The 26,552-nt window shown below is 37.5% G+C and overlaps 1 protein-coding gene across 1 annotated transcript in view; it reads left to right on the top strand.

Annotated features, from left to right (window-relative positions):
* Positions 1-26,552, top strand: part of GRM3 (glutamate metabotropic receptor 3) — a 980,615-nt gene that overhangs the window by 939,319 nt on the left and 14,744 nt on the right. Inside the window, exon 4 of the mRNA XM_044088350.1 lies at positions 7,586-7,760. Within this exon, the coding sequence (XP_043944285.1) occupies positions 7,586-7,760 (175 nt within the window). The remainder of the gene's footprint in view (positions 1-7,585; positions 7,761-26,552) is intronic.

The following is a 26,552-nucleotide window of genomic DNA, read 5'->3' as shown; positions in this document are numbered from 1 at the left end:
TTCCAGAAGTTGGTACGTGTCTCTCAATATGGAAGAAATATGATTAACAATAGGTCTCAGTTTCTTTTCAATGTAAGTAGACATTGTTTCTGTGATCCACCCATTACCAACAACTATGGGACGTAAAGATGGTGGTAATATGTTTTTATGGACTTTCGGCAAACCCTTTATGTATGGGATTCTAGGCTGTTCCACTAAGAAATATAGGTATAGATCATGATCAATATGTCTACACATTAAAAAGTCATATAGTTCTTGGTGTACTGTATAAACTAGCTTCACTAAGTCAGAATGATCAATTTTAACATATGTATCTGTATCTCTGAGCATAGTATGCATGCTATTATTATATGTTGAGCTATCTAATAAAACTATGCCACCTCCTTTATCAGCAGGTTTAATTATGGTATTGCAATCTCGTTGTAAAGAGTATATTGTTTCCCATTCTAGGTGAGAAATGTTGGTATATAACCCTTTCCTTTTATGATTATTAAAATAACTGTAGAAGTCATTCTCACAAGCTCTCATAAAACATTCTACTACTGCTGGTAATGTCGGCGTGAAAACACTTTTCCTTTTAAAACTAGAGCAAGTATCTATATCAGTTTCAGAAGATTTCTTCTTATTTTTATCAAAGAAGTATTTCAGTGCAATATCTCGTGTAAACAGTCTCAGGTCAATTAACACCTCACTTATATTACTAACCTGAGCTGGTATAAATGAGAGTCCTTTGTTTAGCAATGTATTCTCAGTTTCTGTAAGAGTCCGTTTTGATAAATTAAAAACCAAACTGGTTACTCTCTCCTTCAGTTCCTGTTTCCATAATTCAACTGTTCGCCAGAAAACTTCCTTTTGGTTCTCCCTCTGCTTCTGGATCTGCTCTGAAATGTCTTTTGGAACTTTATCGGTAAGAGTAAAAAACCCTCTAAATTGCCTTGTTTTACTTTTGGTTTCGCACCTGGTATATTAGGATTCTCTCTCACAAGCGCTTGCTGATTAGGAGGGGGAGTGTCTCTGATGTCATGAGCCATGATGCTCGTAAGTGTTGAGAGCGACGTCTGTGCGTCAGTAGTGGGAGTAGAATCTCTTAAGATGGAAATGTCACGTTGTGAGTAGGAAACGCTCACTTCGTTAGCAATAGTGAGCTGTTCTTCTTGTCTCTTAATATTAGTATTAGGTGTTGATTCAGTTCTTGTTTCACGATACTTAGGCCAGGCAAAAACTTGGTTATTTTGAAAGTCTATGTGATCCCTATGAAGTTTTCGTGTTTTTATTTGCTGTAATTTATCACCATAAGCAAACACTTGCCATGTTTTTTCACTACCTTTTTTTCTATAAACATTTCTTATACATATTGTACTACATTATTCATAAACTTTTCTAGAGTTCTTTCTATTTCTCCTTTTACATTTTTATTTTTCTCACTATACTACCATCTTCTTTTACTAATCTACTTAAATAACTCAGTACTTCTTTTTTTCCCTTCTAAAAATATATTTGCTTAAATAAAGATTCTTGTATTTTTCTTGAGTTCTTTCATATAATTAATTTTCTTTGTCAAAGTACTTTCTATCATTATCTTCTAAATCTTCCAATATATCATTATCTATTCCTTTATATTTTTCTTTCTCTACTTTTCCCACATGATACTGCCACTGTAAAATTCATTGTTATATATCCCTTTAAATATCATTCATCATTCAAGCTAATTTTTATAAAATGTTCTCAAAGTAATATGATCTTTACATAACTGTAATCTCCTTCTTTCTTCATTCCATGCTTTTTCATTTATCATTTTTATTCATTTGATTGTTTTTATATATTCCTTGTTTTCTTTATGTCTAGCCACACTGCAAGATGATTAATAAATACTGTTTCAACTACCTCCACTTCTCTTATAGTGTAATCTTCTGATACTATAAAATAATCAGTTTAGTTCTATGAGTACCCTTTTTGTAAGTCCATCAATTTTTGTCCCAAAGTTTTAGCTTACCACATCTTACAACTTCTAACACTTTTTCATATATTATGTCCTTTTTTATGCATGTCTCTTAAATTATTCTGTTATTATAATATTCATATGTATTACTACATAGTATAAAATCTGATGAAATAAGCTTTCCCTTTCTTTACAACTAGTATAAACATATAAGGTCATAATGCTATATATACTTGTTATTTCCATTTTAAATCTACAATGGTTAATCTTCTCATTTTTTCTGAAGTTACATCTAATATCTTTACTGCATTTCTATAGAATATGACTATCACACAATATCTCTCATTTCCCAAATTCCAGATTATCTTTCCTCCCCATAATTTCTCTGTTTGTAATCTCTCTTTATTTATAAAAAAAAATGTGTGTCTTCTAATATAGCTACATCTACATCACATGTATTACACCACGGAAAAGTCCATATTTTCTTACTATATTCTTAATACTATTCACATTTACAAAAAGCACCCTAAAATTTCATTTTCCCTTTTCCTTACATTCATGGTTTTATAGCTAATTACTAAACTAGCTGACTGTAATGTGCCATTCTAATCCTGTCCAATTTTCCTCTCTAAGGTGAGAATCAGACAATGTCTGTGAGTCAAACACCTTAACCATTATACCAACTCCCAAGCTTTAGCTGTATAGATTCTTTTTCATCCATTTTCTTTATTTTTTTATATTTATCCCTTCGAGTTTTCTTTTTCTGTCTTTTACTTTTTTGCCAATAGACTTCTTTATTTTACTATCTAACAATTTGTCCTTTTCATAGCTTATTTCAAAGCCTTCTTCTATGCCCTCTTCATTATTTTTAATCTATTTTTCTTCAATTTCTACTGCTTCTAAAATTTCTTCTCTTTATTCATTTTCTCCTCTTTATTTTTCTTTTTCCTTACTTTCATTTTACAGTCCATCCATAAATGTCCAATTTTGTTACATTTATAACATTTCAATTCACATTTTTTTCATCAAGTCCTATTTCCTCATAAATATAATATTTTCTTTTATCACAGTTACTTATCAAATGTCTCTCATTTCCACAAAAAAATACATGTTTTGAGTTGTTCCAAGTATTTTACAATACTCCTATTCCCCTCCACATTTATCATGCTTGGTATATGTATAATTTATTCTCTTTCTATTTTTAACACAATATTATAATCCCATCTCTAAGTCCGTAAACCCCTTTTATCATAAACTTTTGCAAGGTCTAGTACTTCTTTACAAAAAAAATAAATTTCAAATGTCTTTCAAAGTCTCTTGTTCTACATCTGTTTGAAACTGTATATGAATTTTCTTTTTTGTTTCACTGTTAAATGCTTTTATCACATAAAGATTTCAGTAGTTTACAGTCTTTTTTTTTCATATTCTCCAAAAAGATGTTCCACTGAAAAAACAGTGTCAAATATAATATCTCTGTTAATAAGAATAAATGTTTCTTACATCATGTCCTTTTAAACCCAGCGGAGCTATTGAATTGTCCCACATCATACCTGTCCATTTCTTTGTCTTTTCTTTTCTTTTCTGCTGTTGTCCTTTTCCCTTCTTTTATTTTCTCTGCATGTATTTTCTTTTCCATCTCACCAATATTCTGCAAGATTGTCTCTGCATCCTCTTTTTATATTTTCTCTATAATGTCCCCCCCAGGAAACATCTTCTTCATTTTCTGGTTCAGTCTACATCATCATTTCTATAAGTATATCATCCCACAACCCTCCCGACTAGAGGGTTGTAATTATACAGCCATCATTTGCTGACTCCTCTCCATCAAACAGATTTCTTCAAAACATTTCCTCAGAATCTTACGCATATTCTCTAGTCTTGATATTGGCTTTTTCCTCCATTTTTCTCACCATTCAATTATCTTATTCTTTCTCCATCTGCCTGTATGTTTCTCTGGGCTGCCACTGTGCCTGGAATAAAAACAAGAAGTGCTCATGCAAAATGAGTCCCACTTGCAACAATGACCAGTACTGGAATACCACCTTGGGTTTCTCCCGAAATGAAGCTACTTGCCTAGTGGAATTAATCCAGTCAATAAAGCATAAATAAATAAAAAATAAAATAAACAAATTAAAGATCAGTGTGGTACAAGCAGGATTAACATCTTCCTTAACATACAGTGACGTGAGCACTTTGGTTGAGGATACTCAGTGGTTTCGCGCCTGTTTGCACAAGCCCAAATTGTGATGATACTAATAACACTAATGGGCTTATGCAGATGCATGGGTATGTATTAATATGTTACCAGTGTTGAACATCTTTCGAAGTGTCAACCAAAATGCTCTTAATGCATTATTAGGGCTTACACATCTTCCTCCATAACCACATAACAACTACTCTGTAGCCAAGCACACTTCATCCCCTAAATACATAACAACTACTCTGTAGTCAAGTATATATCATTGTCTGACTGCATGACAACTAACCTGCAGACAAACACCCAATTACTTAAATTATATATCACTTTAGGGTGGAGTAGTGGTTGGCAATGCTGATTCACAGTGCTTGAGTCTTTATTAAATTCATGACTGAGAAGCCTTCTGTGTAGAGCCTACATGTCCTTCCCTTTGTTTGTGTGAGTTTTTGCCAGATCTCAAAAACACATAATGAGTATACTAGCAATTCTCCAAACTGACCACAGGCATGTTGGTCTGCTTGCCATGTGTTTATGTAAATATGCATGTAACTGTGTATGCTGTTTGTGTGTGTCAGGGGAGGGGCTATGTGTGTGTGTGTGTGTGTGTGTGTGTGTGTGTGTGTGTGTGTGTGTGTGTGTGTGTGTGTGTGTGTGTGTGTGAAGTGGTAAATTATAATACAGGTGAAACAGATGGTTGTCCACGGCCCACAGCTCTAGGTGGGCTCATGGCCAGCCAGCAATAGCACCTACAGCAGAATAAAACATTTTAAAAAATAAATAAAACAAATGAAAAAAATGTGTCTGTTTTCCTAGTGTTGAAGTTCCTCCTCCTCCTGGTCTCTCTCTTTTTTCAGGAATTTCCAACTCCTCCCCCCTGGTACAACCAATAGTCAGTTTCTCTCAATTCCCACCCCATGAGCAAGGATTTGGCACTTGAATTGCAGATACAGAACTGTTTTACCTGTATCCACAGTGCAGGAAATTTTCCCTGGATCTCAGCTGAGTGTCTATGTTTGCAAGTACAGAAGGATCTCTTTTACTTTGATTCAGTGAGAAAAGCTTATTTGGATCTTGTGTACGGAAGGTTTACTTGAATCTGTGGTCTACAAGAATTTCAGATACAGAGCTCTTTTACTTCAAAGGGTGGGAAGTTTACTGTGTGTGTGTGTGTGTGTGTGTGTGTGTGTGTGTGTGTGTGTGTGTGTGTGTGTGTGTGTGTGTGTGTGTGTGAAATGCCCTGGCTAGTAGGATCTGTCTGGTTAAGTGACTTGCTCAGGTTCACAAGGTAGAATCAAACCCTGTACTCTTAGTTTCATAGGATTATGATCTGCTAATGACCACCAGGGTCTTTATAAGCCTAGCCATGCAACCAAACCCAGTTTTGTCTCTGAGTACCTTGGATGCCTATATGGTGGGGGTATGTTCGTAAGGAGGTAGCTAAGGGTTATGTGGGAGGGGTTGTTAGTTGAGGATTAATTTACTTACTGTCAACCTCTGTCCATCAGAGACATGGGAGACAGACCAAAGGTGAATTTGTGATTTTCCATCCAATGATCAAAGTTTTGTTTGACTAACATCAGGGATTAACTCTGCTTCACATGGATTAGGAACTTATTCCATAGGGCAGGAATCCTTTGAGAAATGTATCAGTGTCTCCAGTGCACTCTACTTATGTCACAGCCCTCTGGCTAATGAAACAGTCACACTTTAAGCCTGTGTTTCCCAATGCAGACAGACCAGGCTATCTTTTACTGCCATTAGAATTGTAGTCCCAGCTTTCTTAATGTCTCTTTGCTACAAAACCTGGAGCCTAATCCTCCACACCAACTGCCAGATCTCCATTAACTTCTTTTTTTTCTTTTTTGCTGGGGGTGGTGAATCACTGAAGATTACAGTTAGAGTTTCACAGCTTTTCTGCTTTACAAAATACATTTTGATGCAAAACCAGCTGTTCTTTTACACTTTTAAAGGAGTTTAGAGTAGACTGTTCTTATTGGTCTCTAATTTTACAGCACATCTCTGATTCTGCCTCATATTTCTAAGCTGTCCTTGTGCAAGTCATTTAACCAGACAGTGCTTTGGGGCAGCTGTAAGTTTGGGTTAGCCTCCTTAATGGTCTACTGGACTACATGTCTAGTAACTATGAACCTGTTATTATTTGTCAAACATTCCTTATTCCATAACTAATCTAGTTCAGGAAATGTCATGGCAATATCAATAACACACCAATTTTTAAAGCAAGATAGACAATTTAATCTTTAAGGGCAGCAGGCACTGAATTTTAGGTACAGCACTGAAATGCAACGTTGTTTGCCAGCATCAACCTCTGCATTAGTAATACTTCTCTTTAATGTAAAATTATTCAGTTAACTTACTTTTGCAGAGACTGTGCATATTGACTTAGCATATGTTATCAGGTGGATAATATTTCTTGCGTTGTCATAAATACTTTTCTAGTTAAACTGTGCTACACATGACTGGGTTTTATGATGTGCTACTAGTCATCTTAGGTTCATGTAGTTCTTTCAAAACTACCAATAAAGTACGTCATTTATTTCTTCATAAAAATAAGGGGTGTACATGGTGAACAAAGTGGATATAACTGCTGGTGGGGGTGGAAGCTATCTGCTGGTGAAAGTACCTTATTCTCTTATCTGGTTATTTTCAAACAGTCTTTAATCTGGCTTGGAAGGTCTAGTGTGCATGTATGCACATGTTATAGAAAGTGCAAAAAATGTGTGCCTTTATCATGCAGCAGACTGACACCACATCCATGATTATTGTTATTTTTTTCCTTGTACCTACTGAGTGCAGGGATAGATACTGACTCCCTTTATTAATTAATATATTGTTTTATAGCTCATTTTAAATAGTGACCCTTTTCCTCAGTCATAATAATTTGCCTTCTTTACTGGAATATCTTGAGAAAGAAGGAGAAATGCTGCTCCTCTTAATATTTTTATGTACGCTTAGTAATAGAAGTTTTTAACAGTCTACTGGGCCTGTGATAATTCTGTCATAGGAAACTCACAAAAGGATAATACTTCTAAAGAGCATTAACTCCCATATCTTTGCTGATAAAATTACCAGCCCATATCACATCACCAATGTTAATCCCATTGAAGTAAACACATCAGAACTGCCTTCAGTTTATATCCTTGGAGGGGTACAGCATTACACTCACAGACCACAGTTAATCAACATCATAGGCACAACAGTTGGTAAACTTGTTTTTATTTATAAAGGTGGAAAATTAATAAACAAATTTTAAAATGAAGAATAGATATTAAGGCATATATCAGTCTACTGAAGGGTCCTGCTTGCCGTAATGCAAATTTTTTTATCCAATATCCTACATATCTCACTCCATAGTTAAGAAAGAAAACCAAGCTCAGTGCAACAAAATCTGATGCCATGCTAATTAACATGCTTTTCCTTCTCTTTTACAGGTGCAGACAACCACCATGTGCATTTCTGTTAGCCTAAGTGGATTTGTTGTCCTGGGATGTTTGTTTGCTCCAAAGGTGCATATCATTATGTTTCAGCCTCAGAAGAATGTTGTCACTCATAGGCTCCCCATGAACAGGTTCAGCGTTAGTGGCACTGGAACTGCTTACTCACACAGTAAGTAAACTATGTGTGCATGTGCAAGTGTGTGTTTGTGTGTGTATGTGTGCCCATGTCAGAAATACAATATGCAATTTTTTCTACATGCATTAGGTAAAGTAGATGAGCAATTCATATATTTTGACATTAATCGCTCACAACATTCAGTAGTAAGTATCTGCTTTAGGTAATAGTGCAAAGCTTTCTTGATAAATATGAATTACTGATGGAGTCTGTTAAATAAATGCAAATAAAATCATCCATAATTCTGTAGCATTTCTTCAAGTCTCCAGCTGGCTACCATTGCTCTATTGAATTTTTTTTTTAAGTTGGCTGTACAGTAATCTAGCAAAATATAAATCTGAAAATAAAACAATTCTGATAACACCTTGGAAAAGCATTTTCTTTAACTGCAGCTCCTGCTTTGTCTTCCATATCCCTTCTCATTAAAGTCAAGAAATGCCATTGAGAATAATTTACAAATCATAAGAGTAACATTTAGCTTCTATGCAATACAGTAAATCTTCTGCAAAGGTCCCCATGCCTTTTATTTCTTTCAACATTTGCATGCAGAGTTGGAAAGACTTGTCTTGTGGTTCCATCTGTTCCTGCTGCATATGCCCGTTTTGGAATTTTAATTGAAGTCATCTCATTATAATATGCATAACAGTGAAATTATTTTTTCCTTTTTCCCAATAGACAAAAATCATGAAAGCATGTGTCAGTTAACTTTACTAAGAAATCACTGTGATCACAGTGCAACTTTCTGCCAAATAAAGCATTGTACATTGAACAATTACAAAGAGTTTTGAAAACGAATGCAGAAAAAATGAATTAGTAACTAATAAAACTGCAAACTTGTTTAACTCACTGTTTTTGCACTTTGTTAAGTCCCGACACTTTGTACACCCATTCATCTAGTTTTGCAGGATTCAGAAAACTTATTTTTGATAAACTCACGTCTGTTGTGTATGTACCACCAGTATTTTATTGTATGTACCCTATACTCATTATCAGAATGTAGGTAAAATGGAACTTTCTGGCAATCATCTACTTCAGAGTTAATGACCTGGCTAGGGATAGTGAGGAGGTTGTTCGTAAAAGTGTGTTTTGCACATTATGCAGTACTGTTTTTTTTTTTTTGAGGTGCTATTCAACTGCAGTTTGTTAAAGAAATGGCGTCTCTGCAAAGGGAAAATAATATTTACATAGACATGCAAGAGTCTGCAATAAAATACATGAAGAATGTTGTAGTGGTCACTAGATGATGTAGATAGGTTCATAAATAATTGCTGTTCTGGCAACCTTTCTGTTATAGATCGGTTCAGAGGTGATTACTAGGCTTTACAACCCAGGAGAGGGGAAGCTATTTAAGCTTAGCCCTACTTCCCAAAGTGAAAACCAAACCCTATACCAGGTGTCTGTAAGGTAAACACTTTAATCAGTGTGCCAACCCCCAACTCCAACATTAGTCAGCAAACCAGACCGGTGGTTGCATAAGCAATTACAAATGCACTAGTTGTCACCACAGTGCCTGAAATAAAAAGTTATGAGAGCTCAGGGAGACTGAAATACTCCAGACTGAAGAATAAATAAAAAAATGACAGACCAATGCAGAGAAATAAAAGGCTAGAAATCACTAACAGAGCAAAACAGAAGAAAGATGAAAAAAAAAGATGAGCAAATAAGAGAAGGGTACGATGTTAGATTCTGGACTTCTAAGGTATAATGACAGAGGCTGGCTAGTGTAATGTGATTATAGGTTTATAGATTAGTACTAAGCTAACTGCCCTTGTGAGCTATTTTAAGCCTAGCCAATTATCCCTTGTAAGACTCAAACCCTGCACCGTGTGTTTGTAAGGCAAACATCTTAATCATTAGGCCACCCTCCCAAACCATCATTAAAAGGATTCTGCTTAGTTATGTAACACACTGGTTCATAGGTTCATAGTTTAGCAAGTTTACCAAGACTTATACATTAAGACATTTTTTACAAGGCTAATATTCACATAGATCTCCCATGAATAATAGTGAAAAGAAAAACAATAAATTTCATCTGAAAAAAAAATAAATAAATGCAGCCAATGACGATACAAAGAGTTAGGGGAAAACAATTTCCCTTCTGATTATATAGACTGAGAAAGGTGCCTTATTTCCTAGTATGTTTAAGTTATGTTTCTGAATCATTACAAGGATGCTTGTGTCTATTTTTCCTCTCTTATTCCCATCTTTATGAGTATAGATTTTACGAGTGCACAGGCAATGCGTGTCAAAAGGCTTCTTGCAGAAGCTTATTACTAAACATGTTTGTTTTGCTGCTGCTACTTCATAAAGTACATTATCAGTCTATAGAGTATTTCTCATTCAGGCCCTCTGACTTGTTCACCTCTGTTTCTTATGAGAACCCACTTTGGTAAGTAAACTAATGTCTACCTCTGTCACACATTGGTTCATAATGTCCAAATGTAGCCTGTCTTTTAATCTGTTAAATCTAAACACAAATGATATTTAAGTAGCATTCTTTCTGCTCATCCAGTTCTATTCTACCTGTTCATGTTCCCTGTAAGCTTTGCTAAGTCATCCTGTTTCTTATTTTACTATCGTATCTAAATGAGACATTTGTTCATGTATTTATTCATTCTGCAATATCTGTTTCATGTTATTCAGAATTGTTGGTGACCCAGGGTCTACCCTGGCAAGTTGTCAGTGTAAAACTGAAATCCAATAATGGACAGGATGGCAGTTCATCATACAAATACACACACACACGCGCGCACACACACACACACACACACACACACACACACACACACACACACACACACACACACACACACACATACGCACACACACACACACACACACACACACACACACACACACACACACACACACACGCACACACACACGCACACACGCACACACACACACACACACACACACACACACGCACACACGCACACACACACACACACACACACACACACACACACACACACACACACACACACACACACCTTAAAGCATTTTACAGGACAACCAATTCAGCTATGAGCATATCTTTGGGATACAGGAAGAAACCAAATAATCTAGCAAAATCTCAAATGGACATGACAGAAGATGTAAGCCAACTGGGAACTAACCCAGAGAGCCAAGCATTGTCAGGCCACAATGGTAAACATGTCACAGTTATGCTTCTTTAGAGATGTTGTTATCAGAACTGTATCATGGTCAAATGGGGCCCCAATGTATCAGGCCCCTCCCCCACGGCAGCAGCCCCCCCCCCCCCCCAGCCATTCCAGTGTCCAATTACTTGGCTAGTTATCCCCAGTTACAATAACCACTGTTCAAGTCATGGCTCTCAATCATCACGAATTACCCTGGAACACCCGTTTTTAAGCTTAAATAAGCTTAATTTCCCGAACACTAAATTTGGATGCAAGTGCACCTGAGATTTTCAGTCAAGCGGCCTCTGTTCTGGCTGCAGATTTGACAGCCAATCAGAGTGTTGCCTTAGTGCATCTAATTTGCATGCAGCCGACCAGCTTCATGCACAGCATTAGTGTTGGTATACAAAAGTGGCTGCTGCAGACCTGGTATACTTTGTGTTCAGTTAGGTCCACTCAGTCTGCAACTCCATATGTTAACAGAGTATGTCAGAGGCTGTTTGTTTGTTATTTTAAACAGGAACTTAGGAAGACTAATAATGTTACCCCATGTAACAATACATTATTTAGCATTATACTGGGTGATGGAAGACTCATTGGAACCACACATCTAACAGGACCAATTGAGGACATTATTAATTTGTAATACATACATGGCAGACTTATTAGCTTCACACCTATATTAAGTTCATTAGGTCACCCAGACGACCCAGTGACAGTCCTACACTTTGCGCGATTCATTGTTTTTCCATAGGATGAGTGCATGATGGAGCTCTGGAGAAATGCATGCTCTTGGCACATTGCATGTCTCGTCTTTGCATGAGCTGCTCTGACTTCATTAGCCGCTCCAACCCCCCCATGCATGCACATGTTGTGCAACAGCCTAACTGAGCACTGGACTAGCATTTCAAATGGGCCAACTGCTCGCACAGCAGGTGTTCCATGGGAAGAGTCACTTAAACACACACACACGCACACACACACACACACACACACACACACACACACACACACACACACACACACACACACACACACACACACACACACACACACACACACACACACACACACACACACACACACACACACACACACACTCCCTTTGTGAGTTTCCCCAAACAACTAATTGTTTCATGTCTGCGAGTCATACTACAGTGATAAGTGCTGTTTGAAGATAGGTGACATTTGAGCTTTACCATCTGTTAAACACAGTTTAGGACAGAGCAGAGCAATCACTGATCATGCAAAGAGGCAGAAATTGGTATTCTGCAAATCAATGAAGGTTGAAGTAACTGAACATGTGTGGGTGTTCCCATTAACTTGTTTATTTAAATATGGAAATGTTATGTTAATTAGGTGCCCCTGATTGTCGCTGATGTTAAGGTCCTCTGTCCCTGCTTCTCTACTCTGAAGGGTGAGAGGTATGACTCAAATATGTCACTATGCAGACTATTTTCTTCTTTACTTCCGCAGTGATTAGAGATATTCGGATTTAATTTAAAACTTTTATTTCAAATTTTATAGCACAAATACTGACAGCCATTTGCTAAACAAAACAATACAGTCTGATAATGAAAACAGACTTAGTATGAACAGTAAAATTCTCTGCCTTTGAAATGCACATTCATTGACATGGCACTGAAATCCACATTCAAGGAAATGTATCTGTCCAGCAGCAGATTAAGTTTACCTTTGGGCTGTTTTCAGACCATAGGCCCCTTGCACACATTTTTAGGGTCATGCATGCATGTGTTCTTTGAGCCACCTTCCTGATTGCATTGCCTCATATTCATTATATAATACAGCACCACTTGTTAGAGTGTGTTTTAAATTTGTAGTTTTGAACATTTTTGCCAATAAACAATGGAGCAAAACTATCAACCAAAAATGACAAAACTACCCATTTCAGAATATTTCAATGGTAAAAGGCCACTCAAACTTCTATCATTACAATCCATCAATATCATTCAATAAACACAATCTCTTCGGAAGTAAAAGTCATCTGAATAATTCCACATTAAAGAGATCTATAACTAATGAAGAGGTTGCTGCTGGCAAACAACCTTACATTTCAGTGCTTCATGTATAAAATTCAGTGCCTACTGCCCTTGAAGTATAAATTACCCATGTTACATTTAAAAAAAACTGGTTCATAGTTACTAGGAATCTCATCCAAATGAGATCACATCAAGACTGCAGCACTCCACCCCCTTAAAGTAGAACACAGTATCATCCCTCCATTTACATGGTGTAGGAGTAGAACCCACAGTCTTCTGAACCAAAAGCAAGTATGTTACCTGTTGTGCTACTAACACATCTGTCATATTTTGTAGCGCAAACACTGATGATGGCCATTTGCTTTTGAAAACAGACAGCATGAGCAATAAGAAACTTCTCTTCCTTTGAAACTCACAAATTCATTAAAATGCACCCCTGATGACAGTCTGATAGCTGGTATAGTACATTCAGGCTCTTATCAAATATAATTAAGCTACTGGGTTTGAGCCTGAACAAGTTAGGCAACCTGTCATCTCTTGCTGGGTATTCTACACACACACACACACACACACACACACACACACACACACACACACGCACACACACACGCACGCACACACACTCATCATTTGCACATACTTGTCTTTTGTCCGACAATCTTCCCCAAAGGAACATCCATGCTTAGCATGAAGTTGTTGAACTGCACATCTCCATGGTATGACACATGCACAGATGCTACTAACTATGCATATAGAGTGCAGCCTTAATCTTAAAAGAAGAACTTTAAGTTTTTTTTTTTAATTTGTTTAAATTTAATGTTGTGGCAGCCCCCTTCCCCCCCAGCAGCAGGCCCTAGGCAACTGCCTAGGTTGCCTAGTGCTGGATTCAGCTCTGGTTGTTATCCCTTTTGTTCATATATTAGTTGAACTGTACAGCTTTCTCTTCTTTCTTCATTAAGTCCACTACACTATCCTGCCTTCTGACTCCTGTTGGTTTTCTGTACATTCTGAAAGCAGTTAGTGTACACCATTTTTCTCTTGGTCACTTTCTTTATGAATAATAGAGATTTTCTTTGTTGCATCTGTTAACATACTTAATGATACTCATATGCACCCATTCTCTTTTCTGTGTATTCCACCATCATCCCAAATCATAAGGTATGAAAGTGTCATCTCTGTTTTGCCACACAGGTAGTATTCCTTTTAAATTCAGATATTATTCTTTATCTTGTATCTTCCAAAATGCTCATCAAATTTCAAATCTTTGTTTGAGCTTTCGTCCAGAGCCGGATTTGGCTGGGAAGTCTTTCAGAATGGCTTTAAAGGACTGGAGGGCTACTGACCTGATGGATGCAGATAAGGAGTTCCAGATCTTAGCAACATGGTACAAGTACAGACCATGTCCAGCAGATTTGATAAATTTGTGGACAGAGAGGAGTTTTTGGTCATTGGATCATAATGACCAAATAGAAACATAGTTGTGTAGAATGGTATTTAGCTCTGGACAAGCAGATAGATGCTGGATAATTTTATAGCTGGTGAGAGGCTATGTATATGTTACTTAATGAGGTAGTTCTAACCAATTTAGGCTTTTTAGTACTATACAGTACTGGGTTCTGAAAATGGTATTTGCTGCAAATGTATTGGCTTTATTATAGCATTGTTCAGGTTTTGCTTTTTTTTTTTGATGCCTGGAAGTTAGTAAGGCTGGGAGCACCATAAAGCAGTGAAGGGAGGAGGTAAGCAGTGACAAGTGTAGTTTCACGTACGTTGGTGAGAAAGCTTTTGGCTCTGTTAAGCATCCCTATCTATCTATCTATCTATCTATCTATCTATCTATCTATCTATCTATCTATCTATCTATCTCTATCTATCTATCTATCTATCTATCTATCTATCTATCTATCTATCTATCTATCTATCTATCTATCTATCTATCTATCTATCTATCTATCTATCTAGTTATCTATCTATCTAATAAAATGGAGGTACGGAATCAACTCTGACCTACAATTCTTCATTTTTGGGAAGATGGACTAGATAAATCCTCAAATATTAAACCACTTATACCTGAGGTGTGAAATAAAGATATATGTTGTCTGAGTATCATAATACAACCAGTACTACAACAGGGAATTATATCCTCCTACTGCTTTTCTTGCAAGCCTCCAAACCAAAGTGGAGATGACCTGCAGTCTGTACAGTAGTCATTTTTTAGACAACATCAGGAAGCTGAGGAATAACATTGCAGGAGGGTAAGGAAAATGTCAAGGTCATAATAGGTTGTGGAGGAATGCACAGCTTAAAAACAGAAACAGAGAGCTTGTATACAAAAGCAGCAGAAAAGATCCCAAAATGCTATACTTGTTCTACAAAATATCACTTTATAAGTCTCTATCAGTACTTAAGGCACCTCCCCCAATAACTAGGAATATTAAAAATATATGCATAATTACGGAACTGAGAATATCAGCAGGAATTTAATGGGATGGGACAAGCGAGCAAATTTTATGATATCACCTGAACCATTAAAATAGTGTAGACGTCAAGAAGACTTGAGTGTTCTTCAAAAAGCAAGAAGCCATGCACAACGTAGACATATTACAAATAAAGAAGAAGAGTGCATTTGACAACATAGTCCTATCTTGTCTTGTCTAAGTAGCACCCTAGTACCAAATAATGGGTAGCAGGCACCAGTCAGGCCTACAGAGACAGTTACTCCATTTACAGATTAGTGAAAATGTTGGCAGTAAGTTCTTCCAAACATATCTTCAAAAAAAAAAAAAAAGATGAAAGTGGCCTGCCACCCCTGAACCATTCTCAGTTGAGAGAAAAGGTAGATGATTTCTTATTCTCACAGACTGAGTTGTTGTTGTGCACTCCAGCTGATTAAAAACAAAGACAAAATTATTTGTAAAACTGTGCTGCATCTAAGGAAGTAGCTAAAGTGTTTCTGGGGTTTTGGACTATTTTTTCCAGTCTCTTTCATCACTTCTCTGATTAAGGGGGAACGAATCATGCCTTGTGGATTTTTTGTGTATTGGTGTAGCAAATGTACCCCTTTAGGGGGGTAACATGTCAGTTGATGACAAAGGCAGAGATTCTAGAGAAATTTAGTTTGTAATATCATCTCAGAATTTTGAGCACAGTGCAGCATATTGAACTGAATTCTATGGTATAGAGGAACAAAGCCCTGAAAATGTTGCAAGTGACCCAAGTTTGATAAATGACTCAGGTGACTGTAGGGACTGAAGAGTGAGGATTGAATTAATCAGCTGCTGCTTACCACACAAGTGATACCTAGGAGCAGCAAAGTATTTACCAAGTGGTGTTTAAAGATGGCTGATTCTGTGATGCTATACTGGCATGCAAAACAACTGGGTAGGCTGTCTCCCAAGATCAGCAAGCTGTCCTGTTGTCTAACAATGACATATTGTTGGATTGCTGGGGAACAGAAACCATTGACTGGGGTTTCCAGGCAAAAACAAATGAGATATTTGAGTGAATGTAGAGGAACCACTGAGCCAGGTCCTGGGGAGAAAAAAAAATTACCACCTCACACTGACATATACTTGGAGCAATCCATAACACCAGGAACAAATGGGTTGCATGGCTTTCACTGAGCCCAAAGATACCAATCTCTTTTATCATCTGGAAAAAAATGGCCTAAACAGTGTATGTAGAAGAGACATTAGGCAAGATAGTATTGGAGCAAAAAATAAATAAATAAGAAAACAAACAAACAAGTACCACTTGACTCTAAAATATTCTTCATGGAATCCATAGCAGCAGGTACCATAAGGAGCACTATCTAGGAATTTGGCAAGAACTTTAAAAACTTTGGACCAAGAGATATATGGGGTTTTGGAAAGTGGAAGACAGATGGACAGAAAATATAAGCTAGGAACCACTGGATTAAGGTCCAGTCTAATATATTTTTAAGTATAAATCTTCCAGAAAAGGCTATTTTGCTGAATATTTTTTTCACTAATTTTGAATGTCAGTTACTTTACATAATATCTATATTAGTTTAAACCCATATTGCTGGTATGGATGTGGCAACATGACTGACTGGATATGTTGTTGATGGGCTTGTCCTCCAATAAGAAAAGAATCGAATTATACAGAGATGTTTATTTACTTATTTATTTACACAGGGATCAGAACAATGTCTCAGAGAGCAGGATGTAGGTTTATTGGGCGAGTAACAGAAAAGTTTTAAAATAGCTATCGTGACAACAAAGGGGTGCATTTTGGAAAACTGAAATCGGTCTGTGGAGGATTTTCCAGTACATCAATGGTGGAAACATTTTGTGAAAGTTATGAACTTAGAAGAAACAGGGACGCATGTTAAGATACCCAGGTCGGAGGAGAGGGGTTTAGGAGGAGGGACAGGAATCATTCGTATTCTTGTTTTTCTTTTGCACCAGTAAATTTTCTATTCTTTCTTTGAACTGTAGATAATACAGGGTATCATTTGAGAATTTTTCATGCTTTAATTTTTTTCGGTTCTTTGAAATTAATTAACAATATTCTATCTGCATATACAGAAATTATAAAAGATGCCTGATTTTCCATTGGATTAGATCATTGGGGTTCTTTATTTACTCCCTTCTTCTTGGTTGTCAGTGCTAGAGGCCATGGTAGCATATTAGGGATACATGGAGTGTTTTACAGTACCCCCACCTACCTACACACACACATACACACACAGACACACACACACACACACACACACACACACACACACACACACACACACACACACACGCACACATACATACACATTTTTTTTTCCTTTAGGAAAGAACAAGAGATTAAAAGTCTTGATAAGTAGTGATCCAGAATGAAGCAAAGTCACCTAGCTGCTTCTTGATGTTTGCCAAAGCAATAGCCCCATTGTTTTCTTCTCATTAGAAAGTAAGGATATGGCATCATCAAAATACAGATCTGTTAAGTTGCCAGAAGATTAATATAGACAGACTCCAAGTTCAATATTAAAGATTTTAATCCAACCATTCAAAGCAACAACAGGAACAGGAACATCCAATCCATGAACTCTGTCTCCTCTTTCCACCCTCCTCTACCTCCACCTAGTGGCACAAGACCAGAACAGAATATATTCCCCACTTACTTAAGAACAGCACTACACTTGTAATACGTAAATTAATCATCACTAATTGTAATGAACACTGAATTACATCAACATTTATATTTATGTAACATAATCCTCAAGCCAACGAGGTATCATTCAAACATGAGCTGGAGGAATGTGAAGAGGTTCAGGCATTGGTGTCACTGTAGATTGAAGCGGAAATTCCATTGGAGCATTCCTTGAAGCATCACTTGTCTCAGGTGCATTTGACTTAGATAAATGGGAAAAATTACATTTTTTTCCATCTGCCAACAAGAAAGTACATGGACCAATTTCCTTTTGAATTTCCACAGGTTGGGAAAATCTTGGATGTGCTTTTGGAACATGTAGTGGATACCAAATATGCACCTTGTCCCCCCTTTTGAAAATGAGGAAGCCATGCTCCACATCTAGTATCGGAATACTTTTTCATTTTCTCTTGAAGAGAAGAGACCCTTTTACCAACAGTATCAGCATTAACCATGCAGGAAACAGGAGTAGAAAGAACATTGAGGCGTGTTCGCATTTTCTCAATATTAAAGATTTTAATCCAAGAATTCAAAGCAAAAACAGGAACAGAAACATCAGTAAAACAGGAACAGGAAAATCCAGTCCTTATCAGATCCGCAAACTCTGTCTCCCTCCTTCTGCCTTCCTCTATCGTCCCTAGTGGCACAAGACCAGAACACAACAAGATCATCATAATTTCCAGGTTTATAGGTTCTTAAGCTCATAGATACTTACTAGGCTATTGATATGTGAAGATTTTAAGAAGCCTAACCTCAAAAGCTACAGGTATGTAAGCCTAGCCTTACATTCCTGTGGTAATTTTTAGCCTTTATATTTTGCATACAAATAACCCAGAGATGGGATAAACAAGGATAACTTCGGACATTTATATGTTTCCCCATTCCATAATCGAAGCAGTATCATAGGATCATAGGATCATAGTGGTTACTAGGCTAATGGCACGAGGCCCTTACAAGCCTAGCCAAGAGTTTATCCCTAAAAATGAAACCTCAGTTAGCACCTGTCACCCGTCAGTGAGGGACAATGGTGGACCCCTGGGACAAATTTGTGGTTTCAGGAAGTTAGGTTGGACTTGAAGAGGGTCAGCAAGGTATTCTGTTTGACATGTATGGGAAGTCTATTCCAGAGACGGGGCAGCATCTAGGAGACAAACCGGTCTCTCCAGCAGGTTTTGTTGATGCCGCATATTTGATTTAGGCCTATCGGGCGGGTAATGCACGAGGAGTTATACTTATGGATATGGAGCATCTCTAGTAGGGCAGGGTCCGATATTGCCTTGTAGGCGAGAAACAGATCATCTCTGAGCAATCTGTAGGATACCGAGTAAAGTTATAGTGATTTGAGCCTGTCCACATAAGACAGGTAGTGGAAGCAATGGATTCTCTTTGTGAGGTCTTTCTGTGGCCTTTCTAGTTGGTGCAGGTGTTTGGAGAGGTACATACCAAATAGGGCATTATACTCAATTATAGGTCTAATGAGGGAGGAGTACAGGGAGGTAATAACCTCCTTTTTTCTGGATGCAATCCCTTTACTTATGAAATGAACCAAGTAAAAGACTTTTCTGAGCACTGCCGCCACATGATGGTCGAATGTGAGATTGTTGTGAACCTGAGTACCCAGGTCTTTCACTATGGGTTGTGTGCTTAGGGGGTTGCCGTTGATGTGGTAATCGGTAGGGACCATGTCTTTGCCAAATGGTATAATAATACATTTTTTTTGTGTTTAACTTAAGGCCATGACTTTGGCACCAGGTATTTGTAGCTCAGAGACCCTCTTGCAGTATGTTAATGTCATTTGGGGAGTCAATGATGGCACCCAACTTAAAGTCATCCACAAACTTGGTCAGACACAGGCCCTTGGTCTTTGCCTGGACCTCTGAGAAGTGGATGCCAAACAGTAGGGGTCCCAGGACAGATCCCTGGGGAACACCACTAGTAACAAGTCAGGAAACCTATCACTCCAACATGTTCTATTCATTTTGCAAAAAAAGGTTGAAATCTCTTCCGCAGGTGTTTATGATACCACTGGACTTCTGACTATGTAACAGGTGTGACATAATATGCTTCTGAAGCTCTATATGTGAAGCAGACATCACATATTAATAGCTTGTGTGATAGTGAGAAGAGGGACAAGGCTTTCAAATGGTCTGCATAGATTTTACCATTTAGGCCCTTAATTTTTTTAGTGAGAAAGCAGTGTGTTTTTTTTTTTTTTTCCAGTGGTAACAAGTGTTTGGAAAGGTATAGAACAAAAGGGGCATTATACTCAATGACTGGCCTAATGCGTTTCAGGTACAGTGAAATGATTACAGTCCTGGCTCTGGACATAATAACTTAGGTATATGCAATACAATATAACAGGACTTCCTTACAATAGTGGATACATAGTGATTAAAGGACAGATTACTGCTGGCATAAGTTCCCAGATCCCTAAGTATGAAACTAATTTGCAGGGATGTGTTGTCAATGTGATAGTTGCAAGTGGAGCCATGCTTGCTGAAGGATAAAATTATACACTTATTGGCATTTAGTATTATACCATGGATTTTATGCCAGCTATTTGTTTGGAGCCGGCTTTCTTGGAGGATTATGGTGTCCTCTGGAGAGTTTATGATGCCACCATGTTTTTGGCTAGTCACAAACCCTTAACATTAGCTTTGACCTTTGAAAAGTAAATGCAATGAAGAGTGGCCAAGGACTGAACCCTAGGTATACCACTAGTGATAGGTCTTTTGAAGGAGGTAGAGCTGTCCACCCTAACTTCCTGAGTTCAGTTTGTGAGCCGATTTGCTATCCAATGAATTACACAGGGATTGACATTTAGCTGGAAGAGTTCATCTATAACACCCAAGTGTGGGATGGTATTGAATGCCTTTATGATGTCTAGATAAGCAGTGTGCACTGTTTTGCCCTCCTTCATTGCTTTAGTTACTTTGTCCAATAAATCATCCAAGTTAATTTGGTAGGAACTTCCCTTGATGAATCCCAAACTGAGATGAGTCAATAGGTTACCTATATCCTTCACAACAATAACTCCAAAAAGTGCACTTCAACATGAAATGACATCCAAATAACAAAAAAAAACCACATTTGAAATAATTTAGCCACTATTCACTGAACACGAAGATAAATCTTTAGTGCTTTCATTCTTTTATTTACACAGAATGTCATTGGAATTATCGATATCCTTATTTTTAATTCCATAGTGATCCTTTCCATAGCCTTACAGAGATGGCTTAGGAATCTATAACTACCAAGATCCACCGAAGCCCCACTTTTCTGGAAGGGAATGACTGTTATTCACCTAGCACAAAACCTGTTTTGAGGCTGATGTTGAATAGCTTCTGCATGGAATCAAATGTGTCATGTTTTGAGCTGACCAGTAAGCAGCCTGTTATGTTATCTAGCCCCATAGATGCTGAGTTCTTCACCTTAGATAGCACCTTGAGAATTTACTCTGGAGAGATTTCTGAGGTGTAGGTGTGGGTCTGTGATCTGAGAACACTAGAGAAGAGAAAGGGCTGAAGTTTGAGTTAACTTTGTCATCTAGTGGATTGGCTCCATCCGAGTATGTGATATCTTTTATTATTAGCTCTACAGAGTGCTGGGCATTATCTCTGAGATTTTTAACATAATTAAAGAATGCTTTGTGGTTATCCTTCACCTGGATGGCTGTTTTAACATATATCTAGTTTTGGCTGATTTGATTTGGGTCCAGAGTTCCTTGTTTATTTCAACAAGTGTGTTTTGACATCCTCAGTCAGATTTATTTTTGTGTGTAATGATTTTTTTTTAATAGAACCTCCTTATATTTGGGTTTCTACCATGTGGGTTATTTTTGAACTTGGCATTGTATATATTTCTGAGGGAGGACAAATGCGTCTATGCAGCTATTTACATGTCCATAAAACAGGGCAGTGCAGGCACTGCAGGTTTTTGCATAAGTAGTGTGGTCATCAAGGTGAAAGGATCTTTTGAATTTAGCCATATCATCACTCTTTAACCATATCATCACTGTTTTTTAGTTGATTAGCCTTTGTGTAATCTCTAAATTTCACAGTATTGAAAGATGCTTCAAGCTTCAGTCTTCTGGCGAATGTGATTGACTTGTGGAATTTGATTTGACAAAGGAGGACATTAGAACTGGTAGGGAGTACAGTTATCCCATATTGATGAGGACCAAGTACAGAATTTTATTTCCCCTGGTTGAGGTGTAGACTAACTGGTCCATGAAGTCTAGAAACCTCAGGGTTTACATGTTTGTGTATGTATATGGCTTCCGGTTTATGGACTTATAACTAAGAAACCTAAGAAAAATTGGCTCAGACAGAATGCCTAATATTATTGATATGGCATTGGCTTTCAAAGTTACAGCAGGAAGGTGAAAGACTGCATTTTTTTATTGCAAATAAAAGGTGAATTTACATCAAGAAAGTTACAGAAATCAGGACATCTTCTCTTGTGGACTGGGGTATAATCAAGCTACAGAGGACACAGCGGAATTAAAATGTTAATGGAGTTGCAGTCTGAATTATATCCATTGCAGTGTAAGTGGTTGTACTTACAACAAAAGGATGATTAAGTGGAAAGAAATTTTCAATGAAGATTGAAAATGAATACATTTTTAATAAAAATAGCTATAACCTACAGTAGAAAATTTGATGGAAAACTATGTTATAATATGGGTGGGACAATTCAAATAAGAAAGCCACTTCTGACAAGAAAAATGAGCACCTGTTCCTGTAGCCTTTGTGACACCTTTAGGTCTGTGGCTATAAGGCCTTATTACATAAATAGTGACTAAGAAGAACTTATGATGTCAATGAGTATTGCAAAACAATATGATTTATGTAGCTTCCAATACCAGTGGCGGATCCAGAACTGATATCGTTACGGAAGCTACTACTAGCCAAATACTGATGTTAGCAGTCATTCAGTACTTCATACTTTCACTTCTAAGTACACTCACCTCTCATTTTCTTTCATGCCATGCATATTCAGAAATATATATATATATGAGGCTGTGAACACTGAATTGCAAAAACCAAATACATTTCATACAGACATTAAGAACATGAGACCAATCCATCAGGATAGGTATTAACCATAGGCCAATGTCAAAATTGTTGTTTTCTTTGTTTGGTTCTCTTTCCAAAGCTCTTTGTACCATCTGGGTGACTTATTTTTTATGTTTCTATACTTTGTCTTGCTTTTCAGCTTTTTCCTCTGTCCATTGAACACACGGTAACTAGACAAAACTTCATGTAAGTAACTAAATCATGCCAGGAGCAGCCCCCAGAAGCCACGGGGTTCCAGAAAATCTGAGGGTACATTTTAAAGCTTTCTTTCTAGCTTTTTAATCCATTGATGGCCTAAACAAGATATTGACCAAGGAAAGAAAGCCATTCTTAGTTTCTTTCAAGGAAGAAATAAGTTGTGACCAAGGCGAAGGTAGTTACTAGGTATGCAGTCCAGGAGACATGATGGAGCCTGGTCCAAATTCCCGATTGCAATAGAGCACTGTCTAGCAGGCAAATTAAGTCTGAGTGACTCAAACCCTTTACCATAGGAAGTATGTTGTTAACAATTCATAGCCTTAGTCCTGTGCACTAACTGCCAGTAGTTAATGGTCAAGGCTGGCAAAATAGTATTTCCTAATAAACTGGGAAGAATAATTCTTACAAGGATATATAAATCATATCTGAAAATAGTACCTGCCTCTCTACTCTCCACAAAAAAAGATAATGTCCTTCTATGCATCCCTGGGGTGTAATACTGGGATGAAAAATCAAAGGGCCACACTCATATATTTCCTGTTGTTGCTGTTATACATATACACAGTATGCTTACTCACCCCAACTCCCAAAAGACCATCATCATCTGCGGAACTCTCTGATGGCAGATTTGGATAAAAGTGAAGAAACAAAATGCCAAAGTAACATGTTTCAGCTTCATGCTGTCAGACAAATATAGCATGCCTCCTTACCACGTCCTCCAAATAACAGCAACCTGCATACATGTGTGATTATAAAGAAATTGAAAAAAGAAATAACAATCACAACAATACATTCCATTTTGTTTCTCCTTCACAGTATACTGACCTTAGACAATCTTTGGTGACCTTCTGTGCAAAATTCTGAGGTTTGATTATAAGTTAAGTTAAAGAAATAATTGCCGCACTTTCTGACACAAAAGTTGCTGTAATATTCTATGCATATCTCTGAGCAGGGCTGATTTTATACTATGTGAGGTATGGGGCAGAGGTTGAATACATAGCCCCACCAAGTGTATATCACATAATCGAAATCCCAAAATATCGAACACCATAAGCTCAAACTTGAAATGTCAAAATGTGATATAATCGAAAGCTCAGAACAGCAAATTTTTTCCCAGGGAAAAGATTTGCTGCTCCGAGAAACACACACACAACACAAGCACACCAAAAAATGTAATCCACACATATACACTTGAAATCCTACTTCTAACCCTACACTAAACCGTACATACACTACTATCTATCCACTTACCTTAACCCAAACCCTAACCCTAAGGTCCGTAACTATCGCACACTCACCTTACCCGCTGCCTAACCCTAAGGTCCATAATTATCGCACACTCACCTTACCCACTCCCTAACCCTAATGTCCCTAACTATCACGCACTCACCTTACCCGCTCCCTAACCCTAAGGTCCCTAACTATCGCACACTCACCTTACCCGCTCCCTAACCCTAAGGTCCCTAACTATCCTATTCCCACACTTAACTTCACCCAGTCCGTTCACACACTTATCTTAACCCTGTCCATAACCTTCGCACCACAGTGGAGAAAATAACAAAGTTGCAAAAATGGCTCACCGAATTCTTTCCCTAGGAAAGAATTAGATGTTCTGCAGCTTCGCTATTTTCAGCGTTCACTGTTTTGGGTTCGATATTATAACATTCAACGTTTTACTACTTCGATGTTATAATATAAACCCACCCCACCTACTAAGTCTTGGCTAAATTCACCTTATGTAGTTGGGAACATGGAATTTACCAGGTGCCAAGAAGCTAATGGGGTACAGATGCTCTGTGAAGCATTTTCAACCTTATTTTTTCAAAAATAATGACTTGTTAATTGTTTTTATGGCTATTAAGAACAGATATGTGTTTCAATTCTGCTATTACTAATGTAAAATTCTAACAAAAATCTACTGAAAAAAACAAATATGTGTGTAACTCACCCAATATTGTAATGGTCCACAGGTAAAATTGGTAATGTTATTTTTTCATACATATACTGACACTGTTCATAACCACTGAAGTCTGTCATAAGATGCAAGCTTCTTCGCGAGCACACACACACATGCACACACACATACGCAAAAACACACACCTGCACACATTCATGCATGCATGCACAAGCGCACACACACACACACACACACACACACACACACACACACACACACACACACACACACACACACACACACACTACTTGCTTACTTGGAGGAAAACTGGAGCAGCACGGCTCATCTTTGGCATGCCTTTGATGTGCTGGTAGAAACTAAAGCACCAGCATAAAACCCACCCAGAGAAAGAGAGGTCCAAATGGAGAGATGATAAGTCAGAAAGCAAAGGAGAGTAGTATTGCTGAAATTGAATTCATCCTCAAGTCTTGGTGAGTACCTTCATGAGGTGGACCTTGTTTTTTCACAAGATCTCACCAAGATGACATTGATACATAGACTGTATTTATATAGCATATATAATGGACAGAAGTAGGTCAAAAATTAAAAATGATAGCAGGGTGCACAAGACCCAGGATAAAAAAGTACCCAATCCTGGTTGGCGAATTGGTGCCAGGACTGGAAAAATGACAGGGTAGAATCCTCAAAATATGGAAACAGTCCTACACTGTGGCCAGGCCAGGCCCAGGGGGAGAATAGCCTCCTGTTGTAAGAAGGAAATAGCAATTCACAAAAATCACAAAACTGATAGGCCAAAAAAGAGCCATAAAGATAATAGAGTGGACTATTGAGGATAAGATAGAAATTATGTATTGTTACAATTATTCAAAAAGACCAGAATTTCCAGACACAAGATATACAAAAAGATTAAGAGAGAAATTAGAGGAAAGAAAAATACTTCCACAAGAAAAACTGTCAGAAGCAGCAAATAAAAATTTGTGTTCATTAATACAACAGACTTGTAAAAAACAATACCTCCAACTCCAAATCACAACTGGAACCACTGAAAAAACCTTCACAGCAACTGGTAAAATCCAAACTGCTTTATTGTACCACACAACGGTTGAGCGCTTTCTTCCCTACTGAAGAAAGGTTAGAAAGTGCTCAGCTGGTGTGTGGTACAATAAAGCTGTTTGGATTTTACCAGTTCATGTGAAGGTTTTTTCAGAGACTTGTAAAAATATTACAGAGACCAAGAAACTTTGATCTGTATGGAAAAAGAAGCATCTGAGGAAGTGTGAAAATAT

This window comes from Protopterus annectens, chromosome 11.part0, assembly GCF_019279795.1.
Source record: "Protopterus annectens isolate FY-2018-M chromosome 11.part0, PAN1.0, whole genome shotgun sequence".
NCBI classification, from domain to species: Eukaryota; Metazoa; Chordata; order Ceratodontiformes; family Protopteridae; genus Protopterus; species Protopterus annectens.
Note: the sequence above shows the minus strand (reverse complement) of the source record. Positions and strands in the feature narration are given on the sequence as shown.